The 14431-nt window shown below is 62.1% G+C and overlaps 2 protein-coding genes across 2 annotated transcripts; one reads left to right on the plus strand and one right to left on the minus strand.

The window, feature by feature from the left end:
- The first annotated feature begins 4 nt into the window (after window positions 1–4).
- On the plus strand, window positions 5–8740 carry TK1 (thymidine kinase 1). The gene is made up of 7 exons (XM_039859643.1): window positions 5–164; window positions 276–307; window positions 1237–1347; window positions 3168–3261; window positions 7311–7400; window positions 7661–7780; window positions 7869–8740. The coding sequence occupies exons 1-7, from the start codon at window positions 99–101 to the stop codon at window positions 8085–8087; spliced, it is 732 nt and encodes a 243-aa protein (XP_039715577.1). The 5' UTR covers window positions 5–98; the 3' UTR covers window positions 8088–8740.
- A 973-nt stretch (window positions 8741–9713) lies between these two features.
- SYNGR2 (synaptogyrin 2) lies at window positions 9714–13395 on the minus strand. Its single transcript, XM_039859644.1, has 4 exons — window positions 13245–13395; window positions 11280–11517; window positions 10820–10959; window positions 9714–10721 (listed from the first exon to the last, which is right to left on the minus strand). The coding sequence occupies exons 1-4, from the start codon at window positions 13341–13343 to the stop codon at window positions 10524–10526; spliced, it is 675 nt and encodes a 224-aa protein (XP_039715578.1). The 5' UTR covers window positions 13344–13395; the 3' UTR covers window positions 9714–10523.
- Between the last annotated feature and the right edge of the window lie 1036 nt (window positions 13396–14431).

Below are 14431 nucleotides of genomic sequence, written 5' to 3' on the forward strand. Positions count from 1 at the left end.
CGCGCGGAGGGTAAAAGTGGGCGCGCGGGAACCGGCGCGAGCTTTCGGAGCTGCGGGTGCGAGCGAGGTTTCTGTCCGGAGAGGTTCCTGGAGGTGCCATGAGCTGCGTCAACCTGCCCACGGTGCTGCCTGGCTCCCCCAGCAAGACCCGGGGGCAGATCCAGGTGCGGGCGCCGGGGCCGGGTCCCTGCATGCGGGATCCGGGTCGGGGTCGTGGCTCGTGCCCCAGCGTTCGTGCGGAGCGGGCCCCGAAGTGACCTCTTCTTCTTTCCTAGGTGATCCTCGGACCCATGTTCTCAGGAAAAAGGTAATGGCCTCGCCGGGCGGGGAGGATGATCTGGGACCACTTTCTCCACCACTCCCACCGCGACCTTGCCCTCCTCTCCTGCCGCCCCTCTCAGAGCCCCCCTTCAGGACAGCCCCCACTGCCAGACCTTGCGTTCCCGCCCTGCATGCCACCCCTCCCTGCAGTCCGGTCCTGGAGGAGGCACTCTTCCCCCGCCTGCCCAGGTCTAACGCTGCTCCTGTTAGTGTCACTCGAGGAACGCTCCGTCCCGAGCTGGTCACAGCTGCTTACAGTTTAGCCCCTCGCTCGGTAGGTGGCGTCCCAGTCTTTTAAAAATTGTGTCCCCTGTGGGCCAGGCCCTTTGCTTCTCGCTGTGTCTATGTGCCTCCTTCCTGTGCGACTTTCCTTAGTCGGCCGGGAAAATTTCATTCCACACGGAAGAGTCAGGCCAGGCGTCTTTACTCCCCTATGTCATAGAACCACTCTCCACGAGGTGGCGCCAGTGAGCCCCTCCGTAACTCCCTTGGCCTACAAGGGTGAGGCCCAGGGTGGGGCTCTTAGACCTAGAGACAAAGTGCTTTAGCTGCTCAAAAAGGTTTTGTGACGTCACTTCAGTCTGTGAAGAAAAGAACTCTGGGAGATTACTTTGGAGCCCTCTCCTTTGCTTGAGGACTTTGCCTCTGCCCAGCCCCCCATGTCCCGGAGAAACCCCTCCAGTCCTTCCCCAAACCACCTGAGCGCCTTCTCTGCCACCAGGCCCCCAGTGACACAGGGCTCTTGTTTAAGCCCCTCTCAGATCTCGACTGACTTCAGGGTGGCCCCCTCGTCCTCACTGGCCTTTTCCATACCCTGCTCTTCCGTCTGTCCGTCCGCTGGTGGGGTCTCCGCGTGCCCTGGCTCCGGCCGATGGGTGCGCCCACCCCCTCTCACCGGCTGCTCTGCCCTTGCAGCACGGAGCTCATGAGACGGCTCCGACGTTTCCAGATTGCCCAGTACAGGTGCTTGATGATCAAACACGCCAAAGACACGCGGTACAGCAACAGCTTCTGCACGCATGACCGGTCAGTCCCTGCCCCTCCTGTCCTGTCACCTCTTCCGAGGAGCCCACCCGGAACATGCCGTCAGCCCTTTCGTGGGGTGGGGCAATCAGGCGGATGCCCAGTACTGAACTTTCGGCTCAGCAGACCTTACGAGCTGCGTGGCACGCTTGCCTAGCACGTGGCCTTCTGCTGGACTCCAGCCCGGTGGATCTTCGCCGGCGCGATTTTGCCCCCCACAGTCCATTTGGCAACGTCTGGAGTTTGTGGTTTTCCCACCTGGAGGCGGGGGTGCATGCTTCTGGCATCCGGCAGATGGGGGCCAGGGATGCTGCTGAGCAGCCCCGCTCCGGCGTTTACGGCTATGCAGAGGTCGCGAACTGGCTCTCTTAGTCCTCCGGGCTTGTCCACCTGCGCCGCCCGCAGCGAAGCTGTGCCATGTCGCATGCAGGGCTCACGGCTTCGGGGTGGGGGTGTGGGGTTCCTGAAGCTGGGCGGGTGGTGGGGTGGATGATGCCGGGGTCTTGCGGCCAGGTGTCGGGAATTAGAGTCACGTTCCAGGCTGTGCTGTCTGATGCAGGTCTACTTACGCCTCCCAGTGTGCTTCCTCACCGCTGACACGTGGTGTCCACTGCACAGGACGGGGACACCCTGGGAGGACAGTGAGGGCAGAGGAGGCAACACGGTGCAGGGATTAGAAGTTCCGTGTCTGGAGTTGGTCAGAGCAGGGTTAAACCCGGGTTCTGGCCAGGTGCCACAAATCCCGTCTAACACGAGCTGTGGGGAGCTGTGGGGCCAGTGACCGTGACCGAGTACTCAGCAGGAGCAATAAACTCCCGAGACGCTGCCCTTGCTGAAGCTGTAACCGGCTTGCTTCCTGCCCGCCCTCTGCTTTTCTCTGTTTTGGGAGGGGAGAGGGAGTTTAGAATGCATGAAATAGTAGGGCGATGGCAAGATAATAACTCAGCTGTACTTGTAAAGTATTTAATTTTTTATAAATACAGTTGCAAACTGCTGAGCGTTCAGGAAACTACCAACTCCTCGAAGGCCAGCTCAGAGGAGCAAGCAAAAATAGAAACAGAAGAAAACATTGTAGAAAAACATAGAAACTGTTTAAAAAGACAGAGGACAAAGCAGCCTTCCTCTTCCAAAAGGCCTTGGCCCGCGGGGGGCAGGACAGAGTCCAGCGTGTCATTTAATGCACTGGGATGTTCCCACACATGGCCTTTCGCTTTCAAACCGCTGGGTAGGACACGAGATAGCAGTGTGACAGCGGACTTGGAATCTGGCTGTGCCAGCAAATAACTCTGTGATCTTGGAGAAATCTTTAATCGGCCGGGGGTGCTGAGTGGAGGAAGTTCTTCTGGTCACTGCGTGGCTGTTGTGGTTCCAAGCTTAGCTCTGCCCAGGACCATGTTGGCACTTTGCCTTCGTGGGCCCCTCCCTCCACGAAAAGAAAAACATTGTATTTTATGATTACATCGATATGAAGACAGATACGATGCAGGCTGTATTATACTTACTCTCCTGATTTTTAATTGAAATTAGAATATTTTGTCAGCTCCTAAAAGGACCGTAAGCCCTGGCTGCTGTGCCTGATGAGGTCACCCTGTCCATCCCGGCCCACCGTTGAACAGCAGAGGAGAACTTTATAGTGGCCCCACTGACATCTGGTCCAGAGGGCCGGTGTCCCCCTCAAAGGCCTTCCCAGGGTGCCAGCTCCTCAAAGCCCTGAGCACTCAGGGCAACCTGCGTCGCCAGTAGGGGGGTGCTCAGGAGAGCTGCTCGGGCCCCTGCATCCTGGTGGCTGCTGTCCCTTGCTCACCTGCTGGCTTTCCCCGCAGGAACACCATGGAGGCGCTGCCGGCCTGCCTGCTCCGCGACGTGGCCCAGGAGGCCCTGGGCGTGACTGTCATAGGCATCGACGAAGGGCAGTTTGTGAGTTGGTTTGTCCTGGCGTTGTTCTTCCCATGAGCTCCCCTGACTGTCCCCCTAGCTCGTCTTTATTCTGTTCTCTGGGTCAAGCTGGGTAGCAAATGGTAGGGGGGCCGTCATTTTTCCTTTGCTTTGGGAAAGCCTCGGCACTCCTGGCCGCACCGGAGGGCCACTGTCGTGCTGCTGGTCCCGCCCGCCCAGGTCAGCGGTCCCTTCTGTCTCGGAACAGCGTGTCCCGAGAGGTTTCATTTAAGTTTATCCCGTGTGTGTTCGGTGTGGCTTCCAGATGCGAGCGCTCGTGCCTTCCTTTCTGGCAGGGAGAAGGAAGCCCTTGTCACCCCACCTCTCTCGCGAGGGGTCCCGATGCGTGCTTGGTTTCGATGACTGGTGTCCGTTTCTGGGGTTTCCAGCTAGTTCTCTCTGCATCTCCTCTGATCCGATCCGCGTCACCCGGTTTGCACTCGACGGTTCACCGCCCTCCCGTTGTCATTCCGAAATCTCGTTTCACAGTCTTTCCAGCTCGCTGTTTCCAGCTCTGCAGACCAGGCGGGCCGTTTCTGTGGCCTCCGTTTCTCTCCTGTGCTTCGGAACTTTTTGTTTCTGCCAAGTGCATCTGAATGAATGAAACAGCCCCCGCCCCGCACCGTGGAGGTGGGTCCGCGAAGCTGCCATAGACCCCTGGTCCCAGCAGCTGAACGGGACAGGCGCTTATTCCAAGGTGGCGGGGGGAGGCCTGCCGACGAGGTCCCCGTCCGCACACGTGGCTTCTGAGGCAGTCCTGCGTGGCCGCATCCAGTGGCGGAAATGGGAAACCGGGGCGGGTCCCCTCGTGTGGGGATTTTGTGAGCCGGGCTAGAAGTGTATTGGCTGCAGTTAGTCTAGCTCTGCCCTGGAGGAAGAGGAAATTGGAAGTTAGAGAATTTTTTTTGTTTATTCGGTTAGCGGTCTCTGCCCACCCCACCTCCTAGGTTCCCAGGGCAGAACCAGGTGCTGGGTTCGTAACGTCCTACAGGGTGTTCTGTCACAGCCACATGCTGTGTTCTCACGTGGCGAGGCTGGCAGGTCTCCCACCCCCCAGGGGCGGACCCTTTGGGGTCCCAGACATGCCTTCCTGGAGTCGGAACGCCTGTGCTTCGTGACTGTGGGCGAGGCGCTCATGTTGCTTTGCGGATGTCATTGGCATCTGGGGAGACGGCCCCTGAAGACCCCAGATGCAAGCCGAGGGTGCTGGCGTGTGAGCCTCGCAGCGGTCACCCCCGCCTGTGGCTTAATGGCTAGGCGGTCATGGAAGTCGTGATTTAAAAACCTTTTTATGTCTTATCTGTTTTACTACACAAATAGTAACATGTGTGACCTAGAAGTTAAGACTACACACGAAAGTCCGTAGGTGACCACTGTCCATGTCCTCTAGCTCGAGACCACCAAGAACGGCCCCAGAGCCGACCAGGTCCGGTCTGAACACACCGTGGGACCCAGGGGTGTCCCGTAAGGGGCTGGAGAGGACTTAGTGTTAGGATTGGGGCCTGTGTGGGGTCATTCTTGGGGGGGCTTTAAGGGGCCGGTTTACCTCGATTCAGTGCCCTCGGGAAGGGAAGTGGTCTTTGGCCTTTTCGCTAGGGAGAGTGGGTCAGGAGGACACTAGCCCCGCACTTCTGGTGGCCGGGGGAGGGGGGGTCGGTCCTTCGTTCACGGTCTCTCTCTGCTCAGACGTGTGACCGGGGAGCGGTCTTGTTTTTGTCTTGACCACTCACAGTCACAGAGCGGCCTTGTGTGTTCAGCGGGACAGCACCGAGGCCGGGCCGTGGGTGCCCGGCCAGGTCCTTCCTGTCACCGGAGCGACTTTTCCCTGCCCAGAACAACAGACAACACGTAACGCGATCGGTGTCCTTCTAGTCTTTACAGACTCGTGTTTGGCTATAGATTGGGCTTGTGTCACACGATGTGGCCATTTGTCCACATCAGCAAACGCCCGCCCTTATGCATGTGCCACCTCCTCCTTCAGCTGACCCCGTGCAGCATTCGAAGGCAGTGACGGACATCTCGGGCTGCCGCCCGGTGTGCTGGGACTCCTACTAAGTGGGGTGCTGGTCAGCCAGCCAGTCTCATTCTCTCGGTAATTTCCGAACTGGTGCCACATGGTGGCGATGTCCTAGGTGTTAGGGGTACAGCCAGAGCCTCCGCCCTTGCGCTTACGCTCCCGTTAGCGGGGAGAAGCGTGTCATAGGTGACGGCTGGAGGAGGAAGGCTGCGTGGAGGGGGACAGACCCACAGTGGGGGTGACGCTTTCCGGGGCTGCCTGAGGAGAGCGGGCGGCAGGGGTGAAGCCCGAGGCTGGCCTGTGCCGGCCGGGCGTCTCGGGACAATAAAGGCGGCCAGTCGGCTTTGGCCGAGGAGTTAACCCCAGGAGAGCCAGGAAGCCGCTGGAGGGAGGCGCCATCTGAGCTGGGCGAAGGCACGGAGGGTGGCCGGCGGGGGGCGGAGGAAGGCGGTGGGACAGCTTGGCCTCTGCGGAAACCCCCGGGAGAGTCGGGTGGCGCGGGCGGTGGCAGGGTCAGGGGCGGGGCAGGGGCACACACATCCCGCGCCTCACTGCGTTTCTGGTTCGTCGCTACTCTGGCTGACATCTTTTCCCGTGTTTGTTAGCCGCTCGCATCCATTTCTCCTTTCGTAAGTCGCTCTTTTTACTGCTCGCACCCACCTTCTCCTTGGTTTGACCGACGGGGCCACTCGGCCACGTGCCGCAAATATCTGTCCCCTGTTCTTTTGCCTTTGAGTTTTGTCTGGCGTTTCATCGAGTCTGTTACCACTCGTGCTCGAGTGATTTTCTCTGTCGCGTCCTCCCTTCCGGTCCTTGGTGGACTCGTGCCTTCTGCACCGGCATGTGTGCCCAGAAGCGGAGCCCGCGTCCTTCGCTGCACGTCCTGAACCAGCCAGCTCTTGGCAAGGTGATGACGGAGGCGGAGGCCTACCTGGAGGCCTCTAACCTCTCCTCAACTACCAAGAAAGCCCGGAATCCACTAGGGACTTCAAAGTTCCATTTGAAATGTCAGCCGTTTTAAGGTGGGCAGGTGCAGGCCAAGGCCGTGACTGAGGACCAGGTACAGGCCTCTGTCCTTGGCTTGTAGATGCCGACGGCTCTGTGTCTTCACATCTTCCCTGTGTGTCTCTGTCTAAATGTCGCATCTTATAAGGACCCCAGTCACTGGATTGGGACCCACCTCACGGGCCTCGCTTCAGCTGAATGACCTCTGCAAAGACCCTATCTCCATATGTCACATTCTGAGATATTGGGGGCTAGGGTTTCAACATGAATTTGGGGGGTGGGAGGGGACACAGTTCAACCTGTAACACAGCCTGAAAAACTAACGTGGTTACCAGTGGACGTTTGGGAATGCTACAGGGACCTGGGTGGCTCTGTCCTCATCCCTGATGGCGGCTTGGAGAAAGGCCCTTTGCCCAAAGTCACTTCAGTCAACCCAGAGACCAACATCTAGAGAGAGAAACGCCACTGACGGAAGCAACATGACTGACCAATAAACATGCACCAAATGGTTCATTTGAGTAGTACCCTTGCCCTGGGCCACGTAAAATGAAGGTCGGTTTACCGAGTAGTGACCGCAGTGGGCCGTGTCTGGAAGGGCGTGCCGTCATCCTGGCAGCGCACTTTATGCTAAACAGTAAGACGGCGAACGCTCAGAGAGCGCCCCCGCCTATCAGCCGAGTGGCGTGTGTAATAAACTCAGTGCCCTTAATCCTCAAGCAACACCGAGGCCTTTCTGGCCACTTAGGCTCAAGAACAGGAAGTCATTGCCAGGGCCACACAGCTGATGGGTTCCAACCCCAGGCAGCTCTCTGGCCTGAGCACCCATGACTGCGGTGGGGGATGAGTTCAGAAACACTGGTCTCCAGCTGGGGGGCTGGCGGGGAGGGTTAGGGTCCCTGTTTGTGCTCTAGGCCGATCCGGGTGGCTGGAGTTCCCTGCCCGGCAGCATCTCGGTGGCTCCTGGGAGCTGCTGCTCAGGGCGGACGCTCTTTCCGCTCACCTTTCCCAGTTCCCTGACATTGTGGAGTTCAGCGAGGCCATGGCCAACGCCGGGAAGACTGTGATTGTGGCTGCACTGGATGGAACCTTCCAGAGGAAGGTGAGGCGTCTGGCCCAGGTCTTGGGATGGGATCGGGAGGGAGGAAGGGCCTGGGCAGGCACGGGGCCGTGCTGGAGCCTCTTCTCCATCCCAGTGCCGTGTCCCCGGATGACCCGGCCTCCCAGTTTGCCCAGGAGTGAGTCTATCCCAGACTGGGTGCCCCCGGCAGCACAGGGTGTGACTGGCGGGGGGACAGCAAGTGTTCCACAGACCTGCCTGGCCAGCTGAGTGCGCACCTGCTGTATTTCCCGGGACTGCAGGCTTTCGGGACCATCCTGAACCTGGTGCCCCTGGCCGAGAGCGTGGTGAAGCTGACGGCCGTGTGCATGGAGTGCTTCCGCGAAGCCGCCTACACCAAGAGGCTGGGCATGGAGAAGGAGGTAGCTGCCACCCAACTTCTCCCAGGGTGGGGGCGGCCTGGAGGTGCTGTGCCCGCTCAGCCCAGGCCCTTCGTGTCCCCCGGGCTAGGTTGAGGTGATCGGAGGAGCTGACAAATACCATGCTGTGTGCCGCCTCTGCTACTTCCGAAAGGCCTCGGGTCAGCCCGACGGGCTGGACAGCAACGAGGACAAGGAGAACTGGCTGGTGCCGGGGAAGCTGGGGGAAGCCGCGGAGGCCAGGGCGGCCACGGGGGCCCGGAAGCCCCTCGCTGAGCATCAGATCCTGCAGCACAGCCCCCCCAACTGAGGCCCGGTGATGCCTGCCCCCTGCACGCCCGGCGGCCTGTCAGAGGAGGAAGTCCCAGGTGGGTGAGGCTTCCTGGGCACCTGGAACTTTCTGCCATCACGGGGCCCTGCCCTGCTGGCGGTATGCGGCCCATTTCTCCCTCTGCCTGCCCACCGCCTCTCAGTTCCCTTCCCAGCTGCCGATCCGCGCAGGACCACCCCGGGCTGGAGCCGGCCACTGCCCGCACCGCTCCTTCTCCTTTGAGCTGTGGGGCAGGCCGCACGCTGCTGTGACATCAGCCCGGCCGGCTTCTTCCCCCTCTGTGGCTTTCACTGTTGAGTTTCGGTTCTCACTGGGAAGTTCAGGCGGCAGCACCTCTGGCTCAGCGCGGAGCCTCATTCCACACAAAGGATTCTGTCCCTTGGCCTGGGACAGGCTCCCAGCCGGAGGGTGGCTAGACTTGTGCCCTTTCGCTTCCCTGTGGGCTGAAAGCTCTTCCTGCTCTGGTGATGACTTTCTTGAGGCTCACAGCTTCATTCATGTGGGTGACACCTGCTGGGGCTCAGACCCCAGGGGTTTGCTAGTCTTTTATGGGGAACTGGGGGCAGGGTTCCTGATTCTTGTGGTAGAGAGTGAAATTAATACGTGACATTAAAATGCACTAGTTGGCAGGAGCGTATTTCTCTCTAAGCGCCTGGAATCCTCGGGCCACACCGCAGGCACCGACGTGACTCGGTGGGGACGTCTTCCTGGATCCTTGTTTACACCACTGCTCTCTCAGCACCAGGCTTTTTGACTGAGAAAAGATTGTGAGACGCACGTTAGCTCTTCAGTCTGGGCGGACGTCAGGACGAAACGGGCGTCCTGAAGAGCCTGGGCCCCGAACTGGAAAGACGAGGAGGTCGTGGTCAGTGCTGCCAGCTGGGGCTGTGAGGTCAGGTTTTGTTTGTGAAACGGACACTTGACAGTTCAGGAGCCAAGAAAACTAGCTCAGCTCTGCCTCAGGCAGCTCACGTGGAGGCAAGAACCCCCGGGGTGGGGGTGGGCCTGGGCTGAGGGTGTACCCCGTGCACACAGGTCCCGGGTGTGGCACAGCGCTGAGGTTGTCATTCACAGAATGCTATTCATTTTCACTCAGGATTTTGAAACAATTAGGGCCCATGTTTGATAGCGCCCTGTTGTTGCTCAAAAGGGGAAGCTGGGGCCTGCTTCGGGGGCCCCGGCCTCCTGAGGGGACACGCTCGCTCCCTTGGGGGCCGGGTGGCCCAGCCTGCTCCTGGCCCTGTCCCAGGACAAGTTCCAGAGGTGCTGAGCCCCGTCTACAGGAAGTAGAGGGCCCCGGCCCCTCCCGGGGGGGGCCTTTGACGGGGGTGGGAAGGGTAACAGGAAGGGGCATTCAGAGGTCGGCTCCCAGGTGCCCCCACCAAAACCGGAGCAGGCACAGAAAACCCAGCTTGTTTATGAGCTGAGCTCGGCTGCTATTTTAAGATGCTGATGGAAGGCACCGTAGGAGCGGGCCCCTGGGCGGGGAGGCAGCCCGCTACCACACTTCGAAATGCGGTTCCCTAATGCCACTCCGAGGGCGTCCCCCAGAGTAGTGTCCCCTCCTCCTATACCAGGCTGAGGCCCAACCAATGACAGCGGAGATTCACGAGTGAGAAAAATTTATTCCATCTCCAAACCAGTCTAACAGAATCCAGGGGGGCTGTGTGTCTCCCCCAAAGCTTTTTCATACATTCAGAACAGCCCGGGGCTGTGGGTGCACCCCACACCTCCTAACAGTGGCAGAATATTTATTTACATAAAGCTGGGTGTCATCAGGCCGAGACCCTCCCTGCAGCCAGGGGCGGGAGCGCTGAGCATTAAGTGCTGCCCAGTGTCCCCTGCGGCGGGCACCAGCCCTGTCCCATGGCTATGAGGATGGTGGCCCAGAGGCACTGGCACAGGGTAGTGGCCCCAGATCCCAAAGCTAGCAGACACCAGCGTGAGCGTGAGCTGCTGCTCTGGGGGGGTTGGGGGGAGGGCGGGGGGTCGGAAACAAACCTGAGTGAGGAGGAGGGGAGCCCCAGCCTTGTGCTGGCAGCAGGGCTGGTGGAAGGCCCCCAGCTCATCTTTGGCAGAGAACCCCAAGTCACTGCAGCCCTACGGCCTGGACTGAGCCCGGCTCCTTCGGGCTGGGGAGAAGCTAAGGCACTTGTCAGAACAGCACAGTCAGGCACTTCGAGCCACTCTGGGCAGGGCTGGGGATCATTACAAGCAACGACAAACGTTTGGCTAAAAACCCTCTCCTAGAACGTGCCCCAAGGAGGGTGGGCGGGTTGGGGCACGGGGAGCAGGAGAGCTCCGGGCTGTGCATGAGCTCCGGGAGGCAAGCCTCAGGGGAGGAGTCCAGGACCCCAGGACCGAGGGCTGTCCCCCAGGCACCCTCCCTGCGCCCCTCACCATCCCCACGGCAGCTTAGTACACGGGGGGCGGCTGGTAGCCCTCGGCGGGATCGGCGTTCTGGGTGAAAGGCGGCTGTTGGTAGGTATCCACAGGCGGGCCGGGGTAGGACGTGTAGGCTGTGCTGGGGTCCGGGGTGGGGTCTGCGTAGTTCTGGATGAAGTCGTCCACCCCAGCCTTGTAGCGCTTGTAGGCCAGTGAGGCCAGCACGCCCTGCGGGGAGCCCCGAGGCTGGGTTCCTTCACCACCCTTCACCAGAGCCCCCCCACCTTCCCCAAAGACACCAGCCCCTGGCCACTGGGCCCACCTACCCAGGAGAAGATGGAAAAGAAGCTGAAGGTGATGGCCGCGCGGGCCGAGTCGGCTCCCACCAGCACGTCCTGAGGGTTGGTGGCCACCCACTGGTTGGTGAGGAAGCAGAAACCCACGAACCACAGGAAGGTCCAGAGAGCTGGGGAGAGGACCGGGAGCGCAGGGTTGGCTCCCCAGAGGAGGAGGGCGGGACCTCCCAGAAGCCTCCGGGAGAGTAAAGGGCACTGATGAGAAGCCTGGGTGGGGGCTGGATGCCACCAAGGGAGGCCTGGCTCCAAAGCCCTGCACTTGTCACTCGACACCAGTGGGTTTCACGCCGTCAGAACCCAGGCGGGGCTGCGACCCTGCACGGCCCCCGGCCGCTCCCCAGGGTGCCAAGGCCCCCAGATCACAGAACCCTAGAGCTTCTGGGAAGACCCCCTGCTCCTGAGCTCGAAGGAAGCTGCCACCGGCAGATACCTGAGAAGAGCAGGTCTCCGATGACCAGGTACTTGCGGTCAGTGGCATTGCTGATCTGGGGGAAGTAGACGTCGACCACGAAGAAGGCGGCGCAGGCCATGAAGGCCAGCACCCCGATGGCGCTGCCGAAGCGGCAGGCGTCCTCGTTGCGGTTGAACACGCAGTACCTCTGCCCGGAGTCGTGCGTGTTGCTGTAGCCCTCGCCGAAGATGCAGGAGAACACTATCAAGGCGAAGACCTGGCGGCAGACGGGCAGGGGCTGAGCGCGGCCAAACCCCATGGCAGCCCACGAGCTGGGGGGCCCTGGCCCCTCCCACTGCCCCCGTGCCCCTGGCGGAGGCCGGCATCGAAGGCCCTTCCGAGCCGGGGGCGTGAGCTGGCCTCTGCATCCTCACTTCCCCCTCCTCCAGGCCGGCCTCCGTCACGAGGGGCTGTGGCGGGGGATTCCTGAACTGAGGCTGCGGAGAAACACTGGGGAATCTCCTGGGCGGGGACTGCCCTGCCCCAGCTGCCTGCCTGGAGGGGTGATGTTTGTGATGCGGTCAAAGGCAACCTGCCCGTCCCCACTGTCAGTGAGCTTCAAACACAACGCACAGAAACTCGGGCTTGGAGTCTCACTCTGATCACCTTTTGCTGGGACACCTCGATAGCACACAACCCCTGTCTGACACCCCGGGGATGGGAGACCCCACCACCACCTCAGTGGAAAGATCCCCATCTCTCCAACCCCTCCGACTCTTCTTAAGGTCGGCCTCCCCAGTTTGGCTAGTTTTTTTCCTACAAGGACTGGCCTCCCCTCTGAGAAACCCCAGTCTACTCCCCCCCTCCATCCTCCCCCCTGCCCGCCCACACAGGATGCTCCAGGCTAGTCTGACCAGCAAGCAGGCCCGTGGGCACAACTCCTCCCCGCCTTGTCCTGGTCCCAGGGAGGGGGTGGAGGGAGGTGTACCAGCCAGAACTCCAGGAGGGATGCCGAGCCATTGGGAAGAGCCTCCTGTCACCTGGTCTCCCCCTACAAACTTGAAGGCCACCACCCATCCATGCCCCAAGTCAGCAGGTATAGGCCTTTCTGGACACCTGGCTTCATCTGGGACAGGCCCAGGCCTCTCCCCTGCCGGTCCAGCCTGCCTGCACCGGCCCTCTCAACAGGCTCTGGAGCTGGCGGCCACAAGCCCCACCCCCCCGGAGATGAAGCCGGAACTCGGGGATGCCGGGAGCAGTGTGCCAGGCCCGACTCCTGGCACTGCCATCCCGACGCACGGGACATCTGCTACTGGGGTGGGACCCACATCAGGCAGGGAGGGGATGGGTGCCACCAGGGTACCTCAGAAGGCTCCAGTCCCAGGCAGGTGTGGTATGGGCACTGCAGGCCTGGCCTGCAGCCTCCCCACCTTGTCCAGCTCTGGATGCCAGCTGTCCAAGAACACGGGGCGCCCCCCGACCTTTCCACCCCAATAATCCAGTGCTGGAGGGATCACCCGGCTCATGGGGAGAGGTGCATCCCAGGGTCACCCAGTCTCTGGAGGGGAAGCAGAGCCGCGGGCTGCTCCGGGTGAAAAGAAGACCCCGTTTCAGGGCGCCAGGCCGCCGCTCCCCCCGCACCCCACATGGCTTCGGAAAGCCCCCACCCAGTGAATTCCCCACGCTGGCGTCGCGGCGTGCCGGCCACCTGTCCGGGAGCTTCCGCAAGCTACCCCCACTACCAGCAGGGAGACGGGCCTGCGCCTCGCGGCACCTCCCGGCCGCCCCCCGCCCGGGCCGGGAGGCGGGGGTGGGGGCGCCGGAGCCCGGGGTGGGGCGGGGGCCGGCGGGGCCCGACCCCGCGTGCCGGCCCTACGCGCGCCGCCCCACTCCCCGGCCCTCGGCCGCCGCCACCTGTCGCGCTGGCTGGCTGGCCCGCGGCGGCCCCCGCGGGGCCCGGGGCGGAGTCGGGGCCCCGCGGCCCCGGCGCCCCCGTCGACTCACCAAGCACACGGCGCGCGCCAGCACCTGCGGCTGCGCCAGGAAGCGCCGCAGGTCGAAGGAGCCGCCCGCCTTGGCCGCGCCGTAGGCCCCGCTCTCCATGTCGCCGTCGCCGTCGCCGCCGCCGCCGCCGCCGCCGCCGCGGACCGCCTAGGAGCCAGCCGGGCGGCCCGCCCCTGGCCCCGCCCCCGGGGCGTGGCCAGCGCGGCTCTAGGGACCGAGAGCAAAGTGCGGGCGCGAGGCGGGACGCCCCGACGGCGGCGCCTGCGTTTCCCGCCGCGGACACCGGTCCAGCCGGCGAGCGCTCGCTGTCCAGCCCCCTCTCGGCGGGAGTCTCGTCGGTCGCTGTGCTGGCGCGGCGCAACCCCGAAGGGGCCAGGGGGTCCTCGGGGAGAGAGAGACGCAGCGGCCCCACGCGCCCTTTTCCCTCGCACTCCCGCCTCCTCCTCCAGGAAGCCCTTCCAAGACGCCCCGTTCGGGACCCAGCCTCAGATGCAGCCCACTCCGCCTCCCCATTCCACTCCAAACCCCAGGCCGCAGCCTGGACACCCTCCCTGCCTGGCCTGTCGCTCTTTCCTCCTCCCCCGAGCTAAGCCTGGGGTGGGGTTGAGACCGCCGCCCCATCCCGAGTTCTTCCCGAGCTGGGTCGGGTCCCAAGGCCGTGAGGGGCTGTGTGACTTCAGACTTCCAGGCTCCAAAATGGTGCGCAGACTGAGACGAAGTTCCGGGGTGACAGGGCACAGTTTAATCCAGTTCTTTCCTCCAACAGGTTCCGAGCGTCTGAACAGGGAAGGCTCTGTGGAGACGTGGGGGCGCCTTCTCCGGGACCATCGGCTGAGGGGGGAATTCCAGACACCCTTTTCTGGGGAAGTATGCCAAGGTTAATGAAGTGCTTTGTGAGCTGAGGTGGAGTCCTTCGGTGGGCGAGGATCATAATGGCGGGCCTGACGGCTGGAGCCAGAAAACGGGGACACCAGGGGATGGGGTACCACTCCGGGGAAGCGGGGAGCAGATGGGGGGTTCCTGGGTAGGGGTGCAGCCGGTCTCTTCACAGTCTACCCTTCAGCTTCTTCCCAGACTCACATGGATGGTGACAAGCCACTGAGGGGCGAGGACAGGGCCTGCACAGAGGCCCCTCCGACCTCTAGACACCCCCACCCCCCACCCCGTGCATCACTAAATTGCAGAAC

Source organism: Pteropus medius, unplaced genomic scaffold (assembly GCF_902729225.1).
Source record: "Pteropus medius unplaced genomic scaffold, Ma_sr-lr_union100, whole genome shotgun sequence".
Lineage (NCBI taxonomy): Eukaryota > Metazoa > Chordata > Mammalia > Chiroptera > Pteropodidae > Pteropus > Pteropus medius.

Coding starts and splice junctions, on each gene's coding strand:
- TK1 (XM_039859643.1), top strand. CDS start 99: ATGAGCTGCGTCAACCTGCCCACGGTGCTGCCTGGCTCCCCCAGCAAG. Junction 165..275: donor AGACCCGGGGGCAGATCCAG/GTGCGGGCGCCG, acceptor CTTCTTTCCTAG/GTGATCCTCGGACCCATGTT. Junction 1,348..3,167: donor AGCTTCTGCACGCATGACCG/GTCAGTCCCTGC, acceptor CTTTCCCCGCAG/GAACACCATGGAGGCGCTGC.
- SYNGR2 (XM_039859644.1), bottom strand. CDS start 13,343: ATGGAGAGCGGGGCCTACGGCGCGGCCAAGGCGGGCGGCTCCTTCGAC. Junction 11,518..13,244: donor TGGCGCGCGCCGTGTGCTTG/GTGAGTCGACGG, acceptor GTCTGCCGCCAG/GTCTTCGCCTTGATAGTGTT. Junction 10,722..10,819: donor TCTTTTCCATCTTCTCCTGG/GTAGGTGGGCCC, acceptor GGCTCCCCGCAG/GGCGTGCTGGCCTCACTGGC.